The sequence below is a fragment of the Fundulus heteroclitus genome, unplaced genomic scaffold, assembly GCF_011125445.2.
Source record: "Fundulus heteroclitus isolate FHET01 unplaced genomic scaffold, MU-UCD_Fhet_4.1 scaffold_56, whole genome shotgun sequence".
NCBI lineage: Eukaryota > Metazoa > Chordata > Actinopteri > Cyprinodontiformes > Fundulidae > Fundulus > Fundulus heteroclitus.
In genome coordinates this window covers 1,934,605-1,956,834 of record NW_023396989.1, presented here as the reverse complement: position 1 = coordinate 1,956,834, position 22,230 = coordinate 1,934,605, and the positions used below count along the sequence as shown (strand labels likewise).

Sequence of the window (22,230 nt, the reverse complement as noted above, 5' to 3'; positions counted from 1 at the left end):
ATTGTGCAAGGCGTCCACCAGATGTCGCCGTTGCAGCATCTAAATCAGCGTCTGTTGAGCTTAAAACGGATTAAAACTGATTAGTTTTGATGGGAGCAAAGAAAGAAAGATTTCCTGCAGAGCTCGCCATGAAAGCAGAAACTTCCCACAATATTTCAGCTGAGATTTACTGGAAAGTTCAACCAAAACCTCTCATAACCGGATGTTTGTGCCGGAAGACGATGCTGCACCCTTCAAAATAAAATGCTTACCGTCACCGCAGTTAACCAGATAACCATGTTAAGCGTGGTAGATCTCTACCACAACAAAGTTTACAGACGTTTACATCCCAAGATCACCAAGTTCATTTCTGCAGGTTTACTAGAAGATCACCAGAAATATATTCTTGGGACTGAAGTGGCTCAATTTAAGCTAACTTTGAAGTCTTCCAGGTAAACTTTTGCTTTACTTCTAATAAACTTTCAAGTCCAGTTTTAGTTTGGAAGTTCTCTTAAAAACTTTTTAGGTGTGCCATTAATTTACTGAATAAGGTTAAAGTTTACTGCTAAGTGTTTAAAATCCATTTTAAAGTGGATAAAATCTAACCTTCCAGTTATACTCCAGCTCCACTTTTAATGCTGATTAAAAAATGAAAAATAAGTGACAAAAATAGTTTATTTCTTGGTGTACGCACGCTTTTGGTATAGATCCATGCAATGTTGTATAAACAAGAGCTCTGCTCCTGGTTCTGCAGGCTGTAACACCTAATAACCCGGTTCTTCCTGCTATCAGACACACCTTGAAGCTGGTGAAGCTGATTGGCTGCAGCCTCTCTGCTCTGACACGTGATTTGTAGTCAGAGTTGAGAGCAGTTGCTGTTTTCAGAAAGCGAAACTCACACAGACACTGTGATCCAGAGCAGAAATGGATCAGAACCAGCTGGACCGAGAAACCTTCTCCTGTTCGATCTGTCTGGATCTACTGAAGGATCCGGTGACTATTCCCTGTGGACACAGCTACTGTATGAAGTGTATTAAAAACTTCTGGGATGGAGAGGATCAGAAAGGAATCCACAGCTGCCCTCAGTGCAGGAAAACTTTTCTACCGAGGCCTGAGCTGAGTAAGAACACCATGTTAGCAGCTTTAGTGGAGCAGCTGAAGAAGACTGGACTCCAAGCTGCTCCTGCTGATCTCTGCTATGCTGGACCTGAAGATGTGGCCTGTGATTTCTGCTCTGGAAGAAAACTGAAAGCCATCAAGTCCTGTTTAGTCTGTCTGGCCTCTTTCTGTGAGAAACACCTTCAGCCTCATTATGATTCAGCTGCATTCAAGAAACACAAGCTGGTGGAGCCCTCCAGGAACCTCCAGGAGAACATCTGCTCTCGTCATGATGAGGTGATGAAGATGTTCTGTCGTACTGATCAGAAGTCTATCTGTGTTCTTTGTTTAATGGATGAACATAAAGGCCACGACACAGTCACCGCTTTAGCAGAAAGGACTGAGAGGCAGAGAGAGCTGGAGGTGAGACGAGAAAACATCCAGCAGAGAATCCAGGACAGAGAGAAAGATGTGAAGCTGCTTCAACAGGAGCTGGAGGCCATTAATCACTCTGCTGATAAAACAGTGGAGGACAGTGAGAAGATCTTCACTCAGCTGATCCGTCTCATCCAGAAAAGAAGCTCTGATGTGAAGCAGCAGATCAGATCCCAGCAGGAAACTGAAGGGAGTCGAGTCAAAGAGCTTCAGGAGAAGCTGGAGCAGGAGATCACTGAGCTGAAGAGGAAAGACGCTGAGCTGAAGCAGCTCTCAGACACAGAGGATCACAACCAGTTTCTCCACAACTACCCCTCACTGTCAGCACTCAGTGAGTCTACACACTCATCCAGCATCAAGATCCGTCCTCTGAGCTACTTTGAGGATGTGACAGCAGCTGTGTCAGAGCTCAGAGATCAACTACAGGACATCCTGAGAGACGCATGGACAAACATCTCACTGAGACTCACTGAGGTGGAGGTTTCACTGTCAGAACCAGAACCAGGACCAGAACCAAAGAGCAGAGCTGGATTCCTGAGATATTTATGTAAAATCACACTGGATCCAAACACAGCACACAGTTTTCTGTTACTATCAGAGGAGAACAGGAAGGTGACATATATGAATCAACCTCAGTCTTATTCTAGTCATCCAGACAGATTCACTGTTTGGTTTCAGGTTCTGAGTAGAGAGAGTCTGACTGGACGTTGTTACTGGGAGGTGGAGTGGAACGGGAAAGTGTCTGTAGCAGTCGCCTACAAGAATATACCCAGAGAAGGAGGAGGGAATGAATGTTATTTTGGACATAATGACAAATCTTGGGCATTAGATTGTTCCCAAGACGGTTATGAATTTAGTCACAACGACATCTGGACCTCTGTCTCAGGTCGTTGTTCCTCCAGAGTAGGAGTGTACCTGGACCACAGAGCAGGTATTCTGTCCTTCTACAGCGTCTCTAAAACCATGACTCTCCTCCACAGAGTCCAGACCACTTTCACTCAGCCGCTACATGCTGGAGTTTGGGTTTGGGGTTCTGCTAAGTTCTGTAAGCCCAAATAGAGAGAATCCACTGAAGGTTCAGTGACTTTGATTCTGTTTTCTAAATCTCGAGCAGATTATTTTCTTGATCGTTGTTGTTTTATGTCTAAACTGCTCAGAAATCAATAGTCAGAGGTTGTCAGAACATGTTTTTCTTCAGAATTTATGTTCTGGTTCTGTTGGGTTTCTTCATTTCTCAACATTGTTTTCTAAACCAGCTGATCAGCACCAGAATATTTGCCCTGAGCTGATTTCTTAATTGTTGGTTTTAAAGTTAGGATCCAGACTTGGTTCCAACTTCTTGAATCTATTTTTGATGCGTCTTCTCTAATAATAAAAGCAGCGAGATGTTCAGCTGAAGCTGAAACATAAAGCGACAATAACTGATGTTCAAGTTGTTCCTCAACTGATCATCTGTGACAGCTAAACATTCACTACCAGACAAAGGTCTGCAGACTTTTGATGCAACAACTGATCAGAATAACATTAATACCTCCAACAACTTCTGTGTTTGTGCAGCAAAGATTTTCAGGCAGATTTTTGTGTTTTTTGTTTCATTTTCTAAGAATGCAAGTCAGCAGCTAAGAATATTTCATCTATTTTTGATGCAACTTGACCTTCGGGTGTTAAGGTTCCTAACTGAATGTATTGCTAAAACAAAGTAACACGTAAAGAAAGTGAAAAGTACAATAAGATTAATGTGGAACCAAGCATTTAATAAGTGCTCATTTCATGACAGACAAGTGGCCCCAACTTTTAACTTGTTGGGATAAAATATAAATGAAAACAGTCAATTACAAGAATAACTCCGGAACATTGTTTTAACAAAAAAACAATTTTTTTACACTGTTGTGCAAGTATACACTGTTTAAAGTTATTTAATGTTTATTAAATAACTCTATCTGTTAGGTATTGTCTGGTGATAATCAGCTCTTAAGCTAATATCAAGACAATGGTTGAAAGGGATGAATTCGAGCACTAGCGATCTTTTTAACAGCAAACTCTGCACACACACAGAATAAAGGACTGACAACTTCTTTTCAAGTTCAAGAATTTAATATCATAAATAAAATGAACATCCAGAGAACATCACTATGTAATGCTGTTTATCTGAATCAACACTAATTTCGATTAACAGATCCTCTCTACTAGGCTAGTGAAACTTAACTAAACTACTAAGCAAAATGAAGATAAAAACAACCTAAGCTAAGGAAATATTTACATGCAAAAAAAACAAAAGACAAAACAAAAGTGGTTGATCATAATCAGAATAATTCAGTGAATCCTTGTTCACTGCAGATCTGATTAAAAGCATGAAACGGAGTTAAATTAGCTCAACTAATTTAGAAAAACATTTGACATGTGTTTCAATCCATTCACAATGCAAATCCTGCATTAATCAAAACATTATTTGATGAAATAATATGTTGTTTAAGTTAAAGAACCAAAGTTTATCTTAAAGAATGTGAATGGAGGTTAAATTGGTTATCTAATTCGGAGCAACATTTGACATGTGTTTCAACCCATTCACAATGCAAATCCCAAGTTAACCAGAACATTATTTTGAGCAAAAAACATTCTAAAGACCGATTTGCTCAGTAAAATCATTTTAAACTGATGAACAGCCGATCTTATTAATGCGATTCTACCTCCGGGGTCTAGGGGTCGGTGTAGCGATCGGTCGCTAAATCGGTTAAAGCCTAAAAGTTATGAAAATTGCCTTTAAACCGACATTAATATTCAACATTAATGCGAGAATAAGGATCATAGCTCTATCGGCCGATGGCGGAGCAGAACGATCAAGCTTTATGCTTTAAAACAAGCTCCTTTTGACTGTCCGGAACCGGATGTTAACAGAAGCTAATAGCATTTTGGCTAGCGGGTTTTCGGCATTAACTTTAAAGACTTTAGCTTTATTTTTAATCATAATGAGTGGCCGGATAACGTAAACATTAATGTCCCATCAATGTATGAAATCCTTGTGGATATAACTTGTTATAACCATAAAAACACACTTGACAATGACATGGTACTGAATGCAATGAGCTATTCCGTTAGCCCTTTGTTTTGCCCAAAGCAACCATGTGTAACGCATCACACAACATTTCCCAATAAACCTTTTAACCTGTCCTTTTTGGTTTCTCTGCCCAAACGATGGGTGCCTCATGTGAGTTCTGTCCACTTTGGTCATCCACGGAAGGCAGTGAAAAGCAGAAAAGTTGTTGGTTTGTTCTTGGTGGGCTAGCCTGTGTCTGCTGCGGCTATGTGTTAGCCTGTGGCTCTTCTGCAAAGCAGCATGTGGTCAGGAGCTAGCCGAAGCGTGGTCTGGGCAGCTTGGAGGCCTCAACCGATGTCCATTTAATAGTCTGCTCGCTCAGCTTGTCTGGTGAGGGAAAGCATCAGCCGTCTTGTGTCTGCTTTCCTGCAACAGCTGCCAAAAATAAACAAGGCTGTTTCGGCAATCTGTACTTTGCGGCTGGTTTGCGCAGAAGTCAGAGTGCAACTTAGCTCCGGTCAGTGTGTTGTTTCTTCGGATTCAGTCAGGTCCTCCGCTCCCTCTTGTGGATAGAGTAGACGGATTTGACCTTGGTTACTGAACAAGTTTAGCTTACCCAGTGTTATGTAAAATTTAAATAATGTGCACGTAGGAACCTTAAACAGGAATGACTCAATTAGTCAAAACCCAAGTTGTAGATAAATGCTAAACCTTTCACCTTGTGTGTTAAAACTGTATGAAGCATTCATGTTGATCATTACTAAAAGTTCCAGCACTGCCCTGTTCCAACGCGGGAACCTTTTGAGGTCCCGCATTATGAGTTGACTGAAATGGTTCCTTTTGAGTTTTGTTCACATATTCATGTAATGTGTCATCTTATTTTCCTTTTTGTGAGCGATCACATAGATAAAACATTATCTCTGTGATCAAAAGGGTGGAATGTTATAGGAATTTCCAAAAACAAAGTAAATAACAAAGCAACTGGACTTGTTTTTTTTCCGAAGTTTGAAGACGTTGCGCTTACTATCCAGGAAGCTTTCTCATTTCAAAATGTCTGGAGTAATGTGAAGTATCAGGCTTTATACTACTGCCCAACAAAGCCCTTGTAATGGCTTAGATAACATGCAAATGGGGTACCGCGCGCGAGCTATTTTTAGAAACACAACGTCACGATGACGTCACATCACGTGGTACGCAGTGGGGCAAACTCCGGAAACCCGCCGCTGTTTTGCTGTAAAAGAGACGTGCTTTAGCCTAGGTTTTACTCGGTAAACGACTGCTTTTTCCAAATCTAAGACCATGGTTTTTAAACATTGTTGCTATGGAACGTGCAACAGCGACTCGAGTTACGCTGATCGGCCGCATATGAAGGATGTTTTCTTCAAGACTGCCAAGGGGAAATGTGTGCGCTTGGCACACCGGGGCGGTCGGCCTACACAACAGTTCAACCCGGAAAAAGTTACCAAATTCAAGTACATATGTAGCAAGCATTTTGTCGGAGGAAAGGGCCCAACCGAAGAACATCCTGACCCAATTCCAGCGACATCAAGTCAAGGTAAGAGTATTTTGGTGGCCGACATGTTAATAAAGTAGCGCCTGCTACCATGATAGCATATAGGCTATCATGGTAGCAGGCGCTAACATGATAGCCTGCTACCAGGATAGCTTACTCAAAAACATTTCAAATGAGACAAACATTAAACATATACCCATTCCTGGACGGTGATTGCAAACAACAACAAAAAAAACGGCCGACGCTGCTATGATCGCCGCGCAGGAAAAAAAAACAAAGCTAACCGTTCATCAACTCGGCCAGTTTTCCAGTCTTTTTAAGCCCTCGAACCTCAAGCCATCGTTTGAGCTGAAGGTTGGTGTGTTCTTCGACAGAGCGACCAGTAAACCGTGTGCCTGGGACATCGTCTTGGGAAAGTTTAACGGCTGTAAAGTCGGTCATTTCGCTGGTTCTGTTGCGCTTGTAATAGCTGGGTTATCCGTGCGTTCTCTCCTGTGTGCCCTACCTAAGCGGCAAAAGGGGCGTTGCTCTTGAGACGGTGACGTCACGTGCGCGGTACCCCATTCAACAGAAACCGGTCCACCCCCTTAGTAATGGGAGGTCGTTAACGTTGTTGTATGCCAGCAGATTGAACTGAAACTGGTCCACTCCTCTGTAACAGGGAGTCGTTATTAGCCTGGCTTAACACTAGAAGTCCCAGAGATACGAGAATTTTCGTCAGCCTCCAGTCCCCCCGACAGTACTTCACAACTCATGAATCCCTGTTCAGATGTAAATGCACCATTAGCCCTGTCGTTGGAGAACCATTCCACCCCCTTCAGTTTCGGTTTTAGCTCAAACCTCTCTGTTGACAAGTGTTTTACCTGAGAGCAGGGGGAAAAAATCATATTTGTAATTTCAATTTAACTAGGTCTACGTCATCAGTGTCGCCAAGACCGAAATAATTTCAGACAGCGGAGCCACCAGTGCAGCGATCAGCTGTATATCTGCATGTGCTGGAACGTTGTAAAGACGTCTAGCAAGAATATTTATACAATAATGACCATCTGCCCTATTTACTAGGGGGCAAATATAACTCAAGTCGGTTCAGCGCGATCTCTCCTCCGCAACGCTGCAGCGGAGCCGCTCCGCTCAGTGCGTGCACACACACACACACACACACGCGCGCGTGCGCATATATATATATATATATATATATATATATATATATATATATATATATATATATATATATATATATATATATATATATATATATATACTGGAGGGCCAACTGAGTTTGCAAGCCGGAAAAACTACAAGCCGCCTCCGAAGCTTCCTCTGTTTGGTGGATATTGGTGTGCTGATGACCACGCCCACCGACAGGGGGGGACAAACGGGTCAGTTGTCCCGGGCCCAGGACGGGGGGGGGGGGGGGGGGGGCAAAACTGACACTCTGACCAGTGTGACTTTGGTGCGCTGCTTGCAGAAGCTGCACCAAAGTCTCCCTCATGGCAATCTGCTGCTCCCCTCCCCCTCTTGTACATGGCTCAGCGGCGCCAGCCAATCAGCATGCAGGCTCAGCCCGGCCCGCCCACTCTGCTCTAAACACAAACATCCGCGGCGCTGTTCAAATCAGACTCGGAGAGAAAGAGGGACTGCATGAGCGGAAAAACATGAACAGGGAAAGAAGCGCCATTTGGCTAATATTTAATACCGTAAATGAAATCAGGCCGTATGGTTTGTAAAACTATACGGACTCTTAGTAGTAACGATTTTATGGGATTCTTCATAAATAAAATTTATGCCATTAAAAATAAAATAATTGGCATCCTCCCAAACATGATTACCTCGTCCTCAGTAAGTGAGGCAGCATTGGAGGAATCTTTAGAACCTGCGCAGTGTTTGAACTGTTTAGAAGCAGTAGAGCTTTCTGAGCTATCTAAAATTTTTGCTTCATCTAAACCAGGGATGGGCAACTGGCGGCCCGGGGGCCGCACACGGCCCTCGTCATCACTCAGTGCGGCCCGCGAATAGATTAATAATAATTTAATAATGATAAAAAAATAAAATAAAATAAAATAAAATAAAAAAAAATTGTAATTATACTTTTGACAGATAGGGGGCCGTACCCAAACAATAGCGGGCATGGGCCGCTTTGCAACAGCGAAGAAGAAAGTCAAGAACCCTGGCCACTAGCAGTGGAATAAAGGGAAAACTTGACAAGAAAGTCACATTTTTCAGACAAAATGGGAAGAAGTATGGACATGGGGAATTTTTTTTTTTGGTCTCTTGTCATTCACACACAACATAAACCGTGAGAGCCGACGTGAGTTTTGAAACTGCAAAGCTTTGTCTTAAGCAGAAGATCAAACGTGCAGCACCGCATTCACAGACCAGTGTGATACATTCGTGAGCGTCAGAAAGCTATGGTGCATTCAGGAGCATGGGACATTAGATTTTTCAGAATAAAAAGCTAACAGATGTGCATATTCAAAAAGTAACAGAAATACAATTATAGAGCAGTCAGTATTGTAAGAAAGCCCACACAGTTTCTGGATAGACACATTATTGTTTGAGTTAAGTTCTGTGCCGTTTTATGCCTCTTTCCTTGTAAATTTGAAATGACCCATGCTCCTGAATGCATTTATATGGAGTTTAAATTCCTTTTTTGCAATTTTTTTTAAAGCAAACGGTTTGTCTTTTGCTTAAGGACATATTAAAATGCTTTTATATGCAGAAAATAGTTATATGTTGGTGCAGTATACATACAGATACAAATTCATCTAAAATTTGTTCTTATTGAGAATAATTTGTAGCGTCTTTCATATCCAATTATTTGAAGTGCGTGGTCATGTGGCCCTCCAATGGTCGTGCTGAAAAAAATGTGGCCCTCTTTATCATGGAAGTTGCCCATCCCTGATCTAAACCTTCTACCTGCATGTTAGACCCAATCCCAACCAAGTTGTTTAAGGACATATTCCCTTTGATCAGTGGTCCTATTTTAGACATGATTAATCTATCCTTAGTAAATGGATATGTACCACAGGCTTTTAAAGTAGCTGTTATTAAACCTTTACTTAAGAAACCTTCTCTTGATCAAGATGAGTTAGTAAATTACAGACCTATATGTAATCTTCTTTTCTTATCTAAAATTCTTGAGAAAGTAGTTGCTAATCAACGTTGTGAACCTCATAGTGACATCACTATGAGGTTCTTAATAGTGATGTCATTCAGCCCCCTGTAATCAATACATGGTCTTAGGGAACCGTCCTTTTTACCAACAAAGAAGAACCCGGCCCCAGCAGGAGAGGAGGATGGTCGGATTATCCCGGCTTTTAGGGAGTCCTCCACATATTTCTTCAAAGCTTAGTTTTCTGGAACCGATAGAGAATAAAGACGTCCCCTAGGGGGTGAGGTACCTGGAAGAAGCTCGATGGCACAGTCATAAGGTCTATGAGGTGGGAGTGCTGTGGCTCTAGATTTGTTAAAAACCTCCTTCAGGTCATGGTACTCTGAAGGAACCTTGGACAAATCAGGATAGCTCTCTTCCATGGCATAGTCAGGGACAGGAGGGGAATTTGCAGACAATAAGCAGGTGGCTGAACAGGACCTTGACCAGCCCAGGATCTCCTTAGCCTGCCAGTCAATGTGGGGATTGTGCTTCTTTAGCCATGAAGCTCCTAAAATAATGGGTAACCAGGGGGAGTGGATAACAACAAAAGTGATCTCCTCCATATGATTTCCTCCCAAAGTCAGACTAACCTTCTCAGTGACCTCATTAGAGCTGTTTATTTGGTGTCCATCCAGGGCGAGTACATTACGGGTAGAAGGTGCCGGGAGAAGTTTTATGCCATGGTTCTTGGCAAATGACACATCCAAAAACTCAGTGTCTGCTCCTGAGTCAATAAATACTGAGACCTGGTGGGAAACAGAGGAGACCGAAATGTTAGCAGGAAAGGAGAGTGAGGGGACAGACATAGAACTACGGCTCAGTAGAGAGCTCCTCACCCCTACTGAGCCTGGCCTTTTAATCGGGCATTTGGCAGCGACATGACCCTGTCCCCCACAGTAAAAGCACAGGTTCAGTTGCTTACGACGAGAACGCTCCTCCAGAGAAACCTTAGTTTTCCCCAATTGCATGGGCTCTGGATCAGGTGTTTGGGAAGCAGGAGGAGGGGGGCTCCTCGGCCAGGGGTGAAATCCTGAGTGGGAGGCTAGGGTAGAAAAAACCTCCCTATGTCGTCTCTCTCTTCTCCGTTCGGAGAGCCGGAGATCAATTTGAGTTGCCAAATCCTCAAGTTCCTTGAGTGAGGTGGGATACGCTTGGGTAGCCAGTTGATCCTTGATATTATCATTGAGTCCTTCCATAAAGGCGTCCATTAATGCCTCCTGATTCCAACTGCTGTCGGCTGCTAGCATATGAAAATCGATGATAAACGAGGTCACACTTTTATCCCCCTGCCTCAAGGAATACAACCTCCTGGCGGCCTCCCGTTTAGGGACAACAGGGTCAAACACTCTAATGAGCTCCTCAGCGAATGCAGAGTAAGCAGAACAGGAAACGGAGTTATTCTGCCATTCAGCTGTGCCCCATTGTTTTGCTTTACCTGACAATAGTGAAATGACGAATGCCACTCTAGAGCGTTCGGTCGGGAACGAGGACGGTTGCAACTCAAAGTGTATCTCACACTGAGTTAAAAAGGCTTGACACTGCTCCGGGTCTCCTTTAAATAATTCTGGAGGGGTCAGCTTTGGTTCCTTAACCATGGTAGATGTGACATGGGGATCAATGGCAGCTGGCTGTGAAGGCTCCTGAGCAGAGACAGGAGACAAGGTGCGTAACATGGAAATAATTTCAGTCATTCCTGCATCCAAGGTTAAATTTGTTTGGGGTAGTCAAGCAGAAGAGGCTTTCACCAAGCTCAAGACCCTGTTCACCACTGCCCCAGTTCTCCGGTCCCCTGATACTGAGAGACAATTCACTGTGGAGGTTGATGCCTCTAGCACTGGGGTAGGTGCTGTCCTGAGCCAGAGGACCTCAGATGGTCGGATTCACCCTTGTGCTTTTTTTTCTAGGACATTGTCGCAGGAAGAGCGCAACTATGATGTGGGGAATCGGGAACTCCTGGCGGTTAAATTAGCCCTTGAAGAATGGAGGCACTGGCTGGAAGAGTCCAAGGAACCGTTTCTGGTCTGGACTGACCATAAGAATTTAGAGTACTTGAAGTCTGCTAAGCGCCTTAACTCCAGGCAAGCCAGATGGGCCATGTTCTTCGGGCGATTTAACTTTGTCCTTTCTTTCAGACCTGGGATAAAAAACATGAAACCGGATGCCCTGTCCAGAATTCATGAACCCTCAGAGTTGGTGACCAGTGGGGCTGAGGAGTTCATTCTCCCTGAGGCGGTCCGGTTGTCTGTTACCATGCTAGAGCTGGAAGGAGAGGTCAGAGAAGCCATAAGGGACTTGACGGTTCCCACTTCGTGTCCTCCAGATCGACTGTTTGTCCCCGACCGTCTGGTCCCCAAGGTACTGGACTTGTGCCACAGCTCCCATCTTTTCTGTCATCCTGGCGTCAGCAAGACACTACAGGTGGTCCGGTCCCAGTTCTGGTGGCCATCTCTGACGAAGGATGTCAAGGAGTTTGTTGCTACCTGTCAAAGATGTTGCCAAGCTAAGCCCTCTCGCCGCCCACCCTCGGGGTTGCTGCGACCCCTCCCTATCTTGTCACGTCCCTGGTCTCACATCGCCATGGACTTTGTCACAGGTCTGCCCCCCTCTAATGGTTTCACGGTCTTGTTGATTATCATTGACAGGTTCTCCAAGATGCTTCATCTGGTGCCCCTTAAAGGACTGCCATCTGCTAAGGAGATGGGGGGGGGGGGTCTTAGCTCGTGAGGTCTTCCGTCTTCACGGACTACCCAAGGACATCGTCTCTGACAGAGGACCACAGTTCGTTTCCAGGTTCTGGAGGGAGTTTTGCTCCATGCTGGGCATCTCTGTCAGTTTATCTTCTGGTTTCCACCCACAGACTGATGGACAGACGGAAAGGGCCAACCAAGAGATTGAAACCAAACTTCGCATCCTCTGTGAGTCTGACCCAACTAAATGGTCGCACAATTTGCCATTGGTGGAGCAGGCTATCAACGCTCTCCCATCCTGCACTACTGGTCTTTCCCCCTTCTATGTTGTCCATGGTTTTCAGCCCCCGGCGTTCTCAATTCAAGAAAGAGAGGCCAAAGTCCCCTCTGCCTATGCCGCCGCCGTCAGGTGTCAACGTATCTGGAGGAGGGCCAGGAGGTCAATGATCAAGATGTCTGGGGTTCAGTCCAGGGCTGCCAACCGCCATCGCATACCTGCTCCCAATTACCAGGTGGGCCAGAAGGTCTGGTTGTCCTCTAAGGACCTTCCCCTGCGGGTGGAGAGCCGTAAGTTGGCACCCCGCTTTATTGGCCCTTTCCCCATTTCCAAGGTTGTGAACCCAGTGGCTGTTCGCCTCCAGTTACCCCCGTCTATGCGGATTTCGCCTACATTCCATGTGTCCCGGGTCAAGCCCTATGTCCCACCTTGCTTCGGGCCCACCTCCAATCCCCCTCCTCCCACCCGTTTTTTGGATGGTGACCCCATCTACACAGTCCGCCGTATCCTCCGATCCAGGAGGCGGGGACGGGGGATCCAATATCTGGTGGACTGGGAAGGATACGGACCAGAGGAACGAACTTGGATTCCAGGCCGGTTCATCCTTAACCAGACTCTCGTCAGAGACTTTCGCCGCCTCCACCCTGACCAAGCTGGGGGTCCGTCAGGAGCCGGACCTTGAGGAGGGGGTACTGTTATGATTCTGGCCTGTCTGCCTGCTCTGCTCTCCCTGTGAGCAATCAAGTCCAGCTGCTGCAGTGCAATCAGCAGCATGCCTCTCAGCTGCTCGCAAGCAGTTATAAGTCAGCCTGTGGCAGGCAGACAGGGCCAGATAATTGCAAGCCGACAAGCCAGCAGTATCCAGCACTTCACGTACCTGACCAAGTTCTTGACCACGCCATCGCCTCACGGATTTTCCCTTTTTGCCTAGCCCTCGTCGGAATTCTCTGCCTTTCGGACAACGACCCTGTTTCTGCCCCTTGACTTCTGCCTCTTGCCAAGCCCCCTGATAATTAAGCCTGAGTTTGGCTTCCAGGACCTCAAGCCTGCTTCTGTGCTCCATGTCAGTATCTGTTAAAGGAGCAGTCTGCTCTGTTAAAACTGCCGACCCCTGCTGAAGGAAGGACGCTGAAAAGGTTAGTGGCTTTTTTGACTTCATGCATCTCCTTATTGAACTCCTTCAAGCGACTAACCTACGTCTCCCTTCATAGTTACCCCTGGTCCTCGGCGGATGCACTCCTGAAGTCCAGAGTTCAGAATAAACTGTTTATTCACAGAAGTCCTACTTCTGTGTTTCTGGCTGAAAATTTTGGGTCTTCTGTCTAGCTCATTACACTAGTATATTATAATTCCACTGATTTACAGTAGAATATAACTAATCAGGATCTTTTTGACATGTAAACCTCTCTGCTCAACCAGCATCCTCGTGGATGATCTCCTGCATGTTCTAAGGGACTGCACGGACTTGAAAGATTTTGTCCATTTTATTTACCAACTTGATAGTTACAGTCTGGGAGATTATTGTCAAAACTCTGAGCCTCCTGATAACTTTTTCCACATGTATGTGGACATTTGCAATCCTTGTGGCAGTTACATCCTCATTAGACATCTTCCCTCCTTTTATGAGTGGATGCTGGTAGAACAAGGTTAAATCTCCTCTCAAACAGCAGATCTCTGATGGTAAAGCCTCTGTCTGCCATCACTTCATCACCAGAAGCACCAAAAGAAGATACTCCAGGAAGCCAGTGTTTTCTCAGCCACATGGGAAAACTTCTTCTTCTCTTCTACTAGGTGTGATCCTTCGATGCCTGTAGTATCAGCATCTTTCTGCATAGGTGACTCTGATTATGGAGCGGTCTGGTCAGCCTCTGCATCACAGCGGCGGTCATCTGTCAAACACAAGACCGCACAAGACCACAATCAGTTTAGCAAACAGTATAAAACATATCAAGACTACTTAAAACTATGTTAACACCAAGCTAATAGAGCACCACCTGTATCATTACTCATTCAAATATTCATATCACACATTCCTTCTAGTTTTTACAAACAGCCTGTGCTAGTACCTGGGATATCATTTGTAAGGTTAGACAGTCAAGATATAACAGCAATAGTTTGGGTTCTATAAGAGGAAAAAATGGGTTTTAATTTTTAAAGTCACCATGTTATACATTTGTAAATGTCACCGTTTCAAACTAAATATTTAATTACACAGCTAAATGTTTAGATTGTAAACTATATATTAAGATGCAAACCAAGCATTTAGTTTTCAAATTAAATATTGAACTCCAAATTAAAGGCATACTATACAACATTTTACAGTTAATTAATGTGTTCCATACCGTTTTGGATGATTAAATGAGTCATTTCAGGTCGAACAAAGGTTTTCTCGGCCGCCCTGGTGGTCTGTGGGGGAAATACCGTACTTGCAATTGCAAGAGCTCTCGGCCCGCACCCACAGGTTCAGAACTCTCGTGCAACACCGCGAGAGTCGGTCTTGCTTTACGGCGAGAACTCCATGTGTTTTTGCCCTGCCATTCACTATATGCACGCGCGAAAGCAACAAAGAACCGCGTGTTAACGTCAAATAAACATGCAAGCATATAGAGTTTATTATTATTATTATTATTATTATTATTATTTTATTTTTATTTTTTTTTCATGTTGGCGAGGCAGGCAGTGTATTAATAAAGCATTTTTTTAGCTAAACAAAAGTTATCAGAGGCAGAGAGAGAAAAAGGATTAAAGAATACGGGATTGAAACTGTGTGAATAAAATTCAGGGAATTGTTTTAGTGCAACAGTTTCAGAGAAGAAGAAAACGTTAAAGCATTAATAAGTTTTTCATTCTTAAAACTGTTTTTAGAACTTAAAACATTAAAAAGAGGCTAACGTCTCTACTCTCTTTGCTCTGATTACAGGACGAGGCAGCAGCTGTCTGTCTGTGAGACAGGGCTTGAAGCAGCTTGAAGGAGTGCTTGAGACAATAACTCCAGGTTGTTACTTTAACAGGAAGTCACCAATAACACAGAAGAAAGTCGCTCGATTTTTCACTATTCACTGTTATGGAAAAAAAGAAAAGTCCCTACATATTATAAAAAGTTTTACATTCTACATAAACAGGCTACATTTAGTTTACCTGAGCAAAGAGTTTCCATATGACTTTTAATGTTTCTTGACAAGAGTTTTCTTTTTCTCCAGTGAGAATAATTTTCATTTGCAATGTTTCAGTCTCTCTGAAGGTTAAGTGGAGACTCTTCAACTCTGTATCAAAAAGCTGATCACCCACACTGAGCTAGCAGGGCAGCTGTTAGATGATTCTGTTATTGCAACAGATTAGTTTATTATCTTTCTCAGCCATTACAGAGTCTCTAGCTATGTTTACATGCATAAAATGTCACGATCGGATTAAAATGTATTTGGATTAAATAATCGGATCATACCGTTTATATGGGCACACAATCAATTTATCTGATCATAATGTGTGTTTCTATGCATCTGGCTTTATTCAGAAAATAACCACTCTGGCTTGATTAGGTATAAAATTCCCCTTAAAATAAAACAGAAGAAGAAGTTCCATCGTAGCTAAATTACAAAAATTGTAAACAAGCCAGTATAATATGATTTTGTTTGTCTTCTGAGCGCCCAGGCTGGACTTGCACCAGGTTCTAATTATGCTTGAATCGTTACTGAGTAAGCAACGATTTTGAGATATTTTATCTTTTCGGACAGAAAGGTTGAATCAGGAACCCTGATAGTTTTGCTTCCCGACGTATTTCCGGCACTTGCCAATCTAGAAATATGTCAGGTTTACGTCGGGCGCACATGCTCACTCAACATATATAACATATATAACAAAAACATTCAACCTAGCTGCTGAAATATCAATATTATCTCTGTTTCTGAAGCCTTAGATGATTTTAACTTTAGTAGTAAATTTGTTTTTGGAAATATTGAAACTAAGCAACTATACCTGGAACTCTCTTTGTTTAATCTGTCCCGCTTTCATTATTGATAGGAAGACCTCCAAAAATCCAACGTTGATGTCTGACTTGAAGGTATCTGTAGAATCATCTTTTTTAGATCATGCTCATTTTGTAAAGCCTCAGAACTTCTAAGTGACCCCTGGTGGAGAAATGAATTATAGCATGTGAGGCCCTTACAGGACCAGCTTTAATATCTGTCATCATTCTTTTGCGTTCAAACTCAGCATCGTAGCCTCACCATCTCAACATTCTGGATGATTCTTCTAGTTTACATTTTCTAATTATGCTTTTAAGGGTAAAACAGACAGTCTAATAGCTCACCATCAGTCAGGAGGATGATTACTGGAATACCCCTCACAGTGCTACCCTCCATTTCCTTCCGTCTCATGTGTGGCATGTTGAACCAGCGTAGTAATAATCCTGTAGGCATGGGAGGCCCATTCCCCCTTTTCCTTCCTCAACTGTAGTGTTTTAGACTTAATCCGAGCTCCTTTCCCCTTGCCAGTATCTATTTTCGGTACTTGTGTGTGTCTATGTAGTAATAAATGTTAGTTTATTATTGAAATCTCTAAATTTTTCAATTTAACATATTTATTTCTCAATATAAAGAACTTTTTGAATCTACAAATTAATGTTATTAAATTATTTATTTTAATACACTTTATTTATACAGTGTATTAATAAAGCAAATGTTTAGCTAAACAAAAGTTATCAGAGGCAGAGAGAGAAAAAGGATTAAAGAATACGGGATTGAAACTGTGAATAAAATTTAGGGAATTGTTTTAGTGCAACAGTTTCAGAGAAGGAGAAAACGTTAAAGCAATAATAAGTTTTCATTCTTAAAACTGTTTTTAGAACTTAAAACATTAAAAAGAGGCTAACGTCTCTGCTCTCTTTGCTCTGACTACAGGACGAGGCAGCAGCTGTCTGTCTGTGAGACAGGGCTTGAAGCAGCTTGAAGGAGTGCTTGAGACAATAACTCCAGGTTGTTACTTTAACAGGAAGTCACCAATAACACAGAAGAAAGTCGCTCGATTTTTCACTATTCACTGTTATGGAAAAAGAAAAGTCCCTACATATTATAAAAAGTTTTACATTCTACATAAACAGGCTACATTTAGTTTACCTGAGCAAAGAGTTTCCATATGACTTTTAATGTTTCTTGACAAGAGTTTTCTTTTTCTCCAGTGAGAATAATTTTCATTTGCAATGTTTCAGTCTCTCTGAAGGTTAAGTGGAGACTCTTAAACTCTGTATCAAAAAGCTGATCACCCACACTGAGCTAGCCGGGCAGCTGTTAGATGATTCTGTTATTGCAACAGATTAGTTTATTATCTTTCTCAGCCATTACAGAGTCTCTAGCTATGTTTACATGCATAAAATGTCACGATCGGATTAAAATGTATTTGGATTAAATAATCGGATCATACCGTTTATATGGGCACACAATCAATTTATCTGATCATAATGTGTGTTTCTATGCATCTGGCTTTATTCAGAAAATAACCACTCTGGCTTGATTAGGTATAAAATTCCCCTTAAAATAAAACAGAAGAAGAAGTTCCATCGTAGCTAAACTACAAAAATTGTAAACAAGCCAGTATAATATGATTTTGTTTGTCTTCTGAGCGCCCAGGCTGGACTTGCACCAGGTTCTAATTATGCTTGAATCGTTACTGAGTAAGCAACGATTTTGAGATATTTTATCTTTTCGGACAGAAAGGTTGAATCAGGAACCCTGATAGTTTTGCTTCCCGACGTATTTCCGGCACTTGCCAATCTAGAAATATGTCAGGTTTAAGTCGGGCGCACATGCTCACTCAACATATATAACATATATAACAAAAACATTCAACCTAGCTGCTGAAATATCAATATTATCTCTGTTTCTGAAGCCTTAGATGATTTTAACTTTAGTAGTAAATTTGTTTTTGGAAATATTGAAACTAAGCAACTATACCTGGAACTCTCTTTGTTTAATCTGTCCCGCTTTCATTATTGATAGGAAGACCTCCAAAAATCCAACGTTGATGTCTGACTTGAAGGTATCTGTAGAATCATCTTTTTTAGATCATGCTCATTTTGTAAAGCCTCAGAACTTCTAAGTGACCCCTGGTGGAGAAATGAATTATAGCATGTGAGGCCCTTACAGGACCAGCTTTAATATCTGTCATCATTCTTTTGCGTTCAAACTCAGCATTGTAGCATCACCATCTCAACATTCTGGATGATTCTTCTAGTTTACATTTTCTAATTATGCTTTTAAGGGTAAAACAGACAGTCTAATAGCTCACCATCAGTCAGGAGGATGATTACTGGAATACCCCTCACAGTGCTACCCTCCATTTCCTTCCGTCTCATGTGTGGCATGTTGAACCAGCGTAGTAATAATCCTGTAGGCATGGGAGGCCCATTCCCCCTTTTCCTTCCTCAACTGTAGTGTTTTAGACTTAATCCGAGCTCTTTCCCCTTGCCAGTATCTATTTTCGGTACTTGTGTGTGTCTATGTAGTAATAAATGTTAGTTTATTATTGAAATCTCTAAATTTTTCAATTTAACATATTTATTTCTCAATATAAAGAACTTTTTGAATCTACAAATTAATGTTATTAAATTATTTATTTATTTTAATACACTTTATTTATACAGTGTATTAATAAAGCAAATGTTTAGCTAAACAAAAGTTATCAGAGGCAGAGAGAGAAAAAGGATTAAAGAATACGGGATTGAAACTGTGTGAATAAAATTCAGGGAATTGTTTTACAATGTTAGGAAATTGGAGAGAAAATGGCGCTCTACACACCAAGAGGAATCCTACCTAATCTGGAGGGACAGTCTATTGTTGTATAACAAGACCCTTCGCAGAGTTAGAGCAGCATATTTTTTATCATTAATTGAGGAGAATAAGAATAATCCTAGATTTCTCTTCGGTACAGTTGCCAAATTTACCCAGAGCCACAGCTCTGTCGATCCATCCATTCCCTTAGCTCTTAGCAGTAATGATTTTATGGGATTCTTCATAAATAAAATTGATTCCATTAAAAATAAATTAATTGGCATCCTCCCAAACATGATTACCTCGTCCTCAGTAAGTGAGGCAGCATTGGAGGAATCTTTAGAACCTCCGCAGTGTCTGAACTGTTTAAAAGCAGTAGAGCTTTCTGAGCTATCTAAAATTTTAGCTTCATCTAAACCTTCTACCTGTATGTTAGACCCAATCCCAACCAAGTTGTTTAAGGACATATTCCCTTTGATCAGTGGCACTATTTTAGACATGATTAATCTATCCTTGGTAAATGGATATGTACCACAGGCTTTTAAAGTAGCTGTTAATAAACCTTTACTTAAGAAACTCTCTCTTGATCAGGATGAGTTAGTAAATTACAGACCTATATCTAATCTTTTCTTATCTAAAATTCTTGAGAAAGTAGTTGCTAATCAACTATGTGAACATTTACAAAGTAATGACCTACTTGAGGAGTTTCAGTCAGGCTTCAGAGCTCATCATAGCACTGAAACAGCTCTGGTGAAGGTCACCAATGATATTCTCATAGCCTCAGATAATGGACTTGTGTCTATACTTGTCCTGTTAGATCTCAGCTGATCCAGAAAGGTTGAATAAGGAACCCTGATAGTTTTGCTTCCCGACGTATTTCCGGCACTTGCCAATCCGTTTACGTCGGGCACACATGCTCACTCAGGTTAATTTGCCTCATTCGGAAATAACTTGAGCCTGACAAGTGATTACAAGCACGTTGATCAGATTATCACTGGGCATAAACCACCTCTCTCATTCGGAATACAATTTCATTCTGACTGAGCTCAATCCAATCATCATATTCCGATTGGCTCGTTTACATCACGCATTTCTATTCTGATCGGTCGTTTATTCCGATTACTTTTGACCATGTAAAAGTAGCTACTGTCTCTAGGAAGGCAACATTTTCAAGGCTCACTTCAGCTCACTATAACCAAATTGCCTTCAAAAGATTATTTAAGAATTAATGCATTTAACCCAACAATTTGGCCTTAGTGCTGTCCTCAAGCACACATAATTTCCTCTGCCTGCCAGCATTTATGAAATCTTTGGGTTCAGGTGGTCAATCATTCTAACAATAACATAATAACAACAAATAATTTGGGCGTGCTCCAATGGTGCAGGGATAGTGAACACAACCCATGTATGGAGGCTTTAGTCCTTGATGCAACGGACCTGGGTTTGAGTCTGGCCTGTGGTCCTTTCCTACATGTCTTCACCCCAATCTCAAACCCCCTTTGCTGTCAACGTACCTTGCAAAAATAAGCCATTGCTATATTGATATAAATAATGCATGAATAAGCCTTCTCAAAGCACCGTTAGGAAGGTGTTACAGACACAGAACAAACTGGTGTTTCCACCGGGTTGAGGGTAGAAACTCCAGTTTGTAAAGACTTCGTCTACCTGGACACCTCTGCATACAGCCCAGTTCTGTTCCCCCAAACAAGCGATCACACATTAAATACTTATTTTATAGGAAATTACTCTCCAAACATAAACTATACTGTAACACTGTCAGTTTTAACATGTGAGAGAAATGGTTTACAGATATTCAGCTGACGCTCCTATAATATTGTTGTGGGAAAAGGGAATGAGAAAGAGCCCTGAATGATAATCACATCAGCTTCTTATAGATCAGCAGGGACACGCCACAGCCAGAGTGGAACATCCCTCACATGTCGCCACTAGAAACTGTTTCCAGTCGGGCAATATCAGCCAGACTGTGGGTGGTATGGATGCCAAGGTTATCCAAGTTTACGAGCTGCTCGCAGATAACTGACCATTTATTTACCAAACAATTGTCCATTGCTCTGTATGCCACATCTGTGACATCCAAAATGCCTGACAATTATCTGTTATGTTCCCAATAACTGGTTTCTACAGCTTCAGCAACCTCTAGCTTAATGTAATATCTAACTCCACGCTCTGAATTTGATCACTGGACTCGTTCCTTGATCGGCCATGTTGATCCTAGTAATTTGACTCTGAATCTGAAGAGTTTTCCTGTGATACCAGATATCCAGCTATCAGTTCTGGTTCATTAAGTTATGCTAGAATATCTATTACCCCCACAAAGTCACAATTTTTAATGTTCCATAAGGCTTCTACTGCTGTTACTACTAATAAACAGGTGGAAAGTAATGCCGTTCTTGGTTCTTCAGAGTTCCTTAGGAGCTGTTGTTGGCACAAATGACATCATCAAGCCCCGATTTTCAGCTAACGAAAGGATATTTCTGCTACCAGCCTCTCGCCCATTTAGTGCTGGAGCTAGGGGTCAACAAACAATCGAAGCAGAGGAAGCGGAAGATTGTTAATTTAATAGTACTGGCCTAATCCTACTTGGCTCTGAAGGCCCATTTTTACCCCGGTTTAAGATTTGACAGTAAATGAGAAAAGCATTGATCAGAGGTAAACATTGTAATATGCATATTTAATTTATTGGAATTCTAAGGAGACAGAGTTTTACATTACCACTCTGAAGTATTCATTACAAGCTGTTATCCTGGCGATGCAAAACGTTCTGTCTGAATTTTAACAAATTTGAAAAAATTCTATATGCCTGCACATTTTTCTGGTAAAACACTGCCTAACCAGAACTAAATATGGACTTATTTCCCCCACAAGGTTCACTTCAGCTCTGACTACGAGGACACACGTTTTACTCTCATTTTTGATCAGGTGGACTGCCAGTTATTTGACATCTTCCAAAATTGTTGTCTAAGACCTGTTTCAGCAACCCGAGTATGGCTCAACCCTAGATGAGCAAGTTGGAGAGATTTCTTTAGCACACAAAATGTCTTACACACACCAGCAAAAACACAATCTGTCATAGAATAACATCCAAAACACGGATATATCTGGAGATTCTCAGCAGTTGTTTACATCTTCATGAATCATTCTTGATGGCATGAAACTTTCTGACATTGTTGATGAGATCTCTGGCACCAGACATCAGGTTTCATTGGGTACTTTTATATTTAACAGTTATCTTACCAGTCATTGCCATGCTGGAGTGACCTTAAAGGAAGTA

At 42.0% G+C, this 22,230-nt stretch overlaps 1 protein-coding gene across 1 annotated transcript; it reads left to right on the top strand.

Moving 5' to 3' along the window:
* The first annotated feature begins 891 nt into the window (after window positions 1-891).
* Window positions 892-3,396, top strand: LOC118561125 (tripartite motif-containing protein 16-like). Its single transcript, XM_036133019.1, has one exon. The coding sequence runs from the start codon at window positions 904-906 to the stop codon at window positions 2,569-2,571; it is 1,668 nt and encodes a 555-aa protein (XP_035988912.1). The 5' UTR covers window positions 892-903; the 3' UTR covers window positions 2,572-3,396.
* Window positions 3,397-22,230: the final 18,834 nt, after the last annotated feature.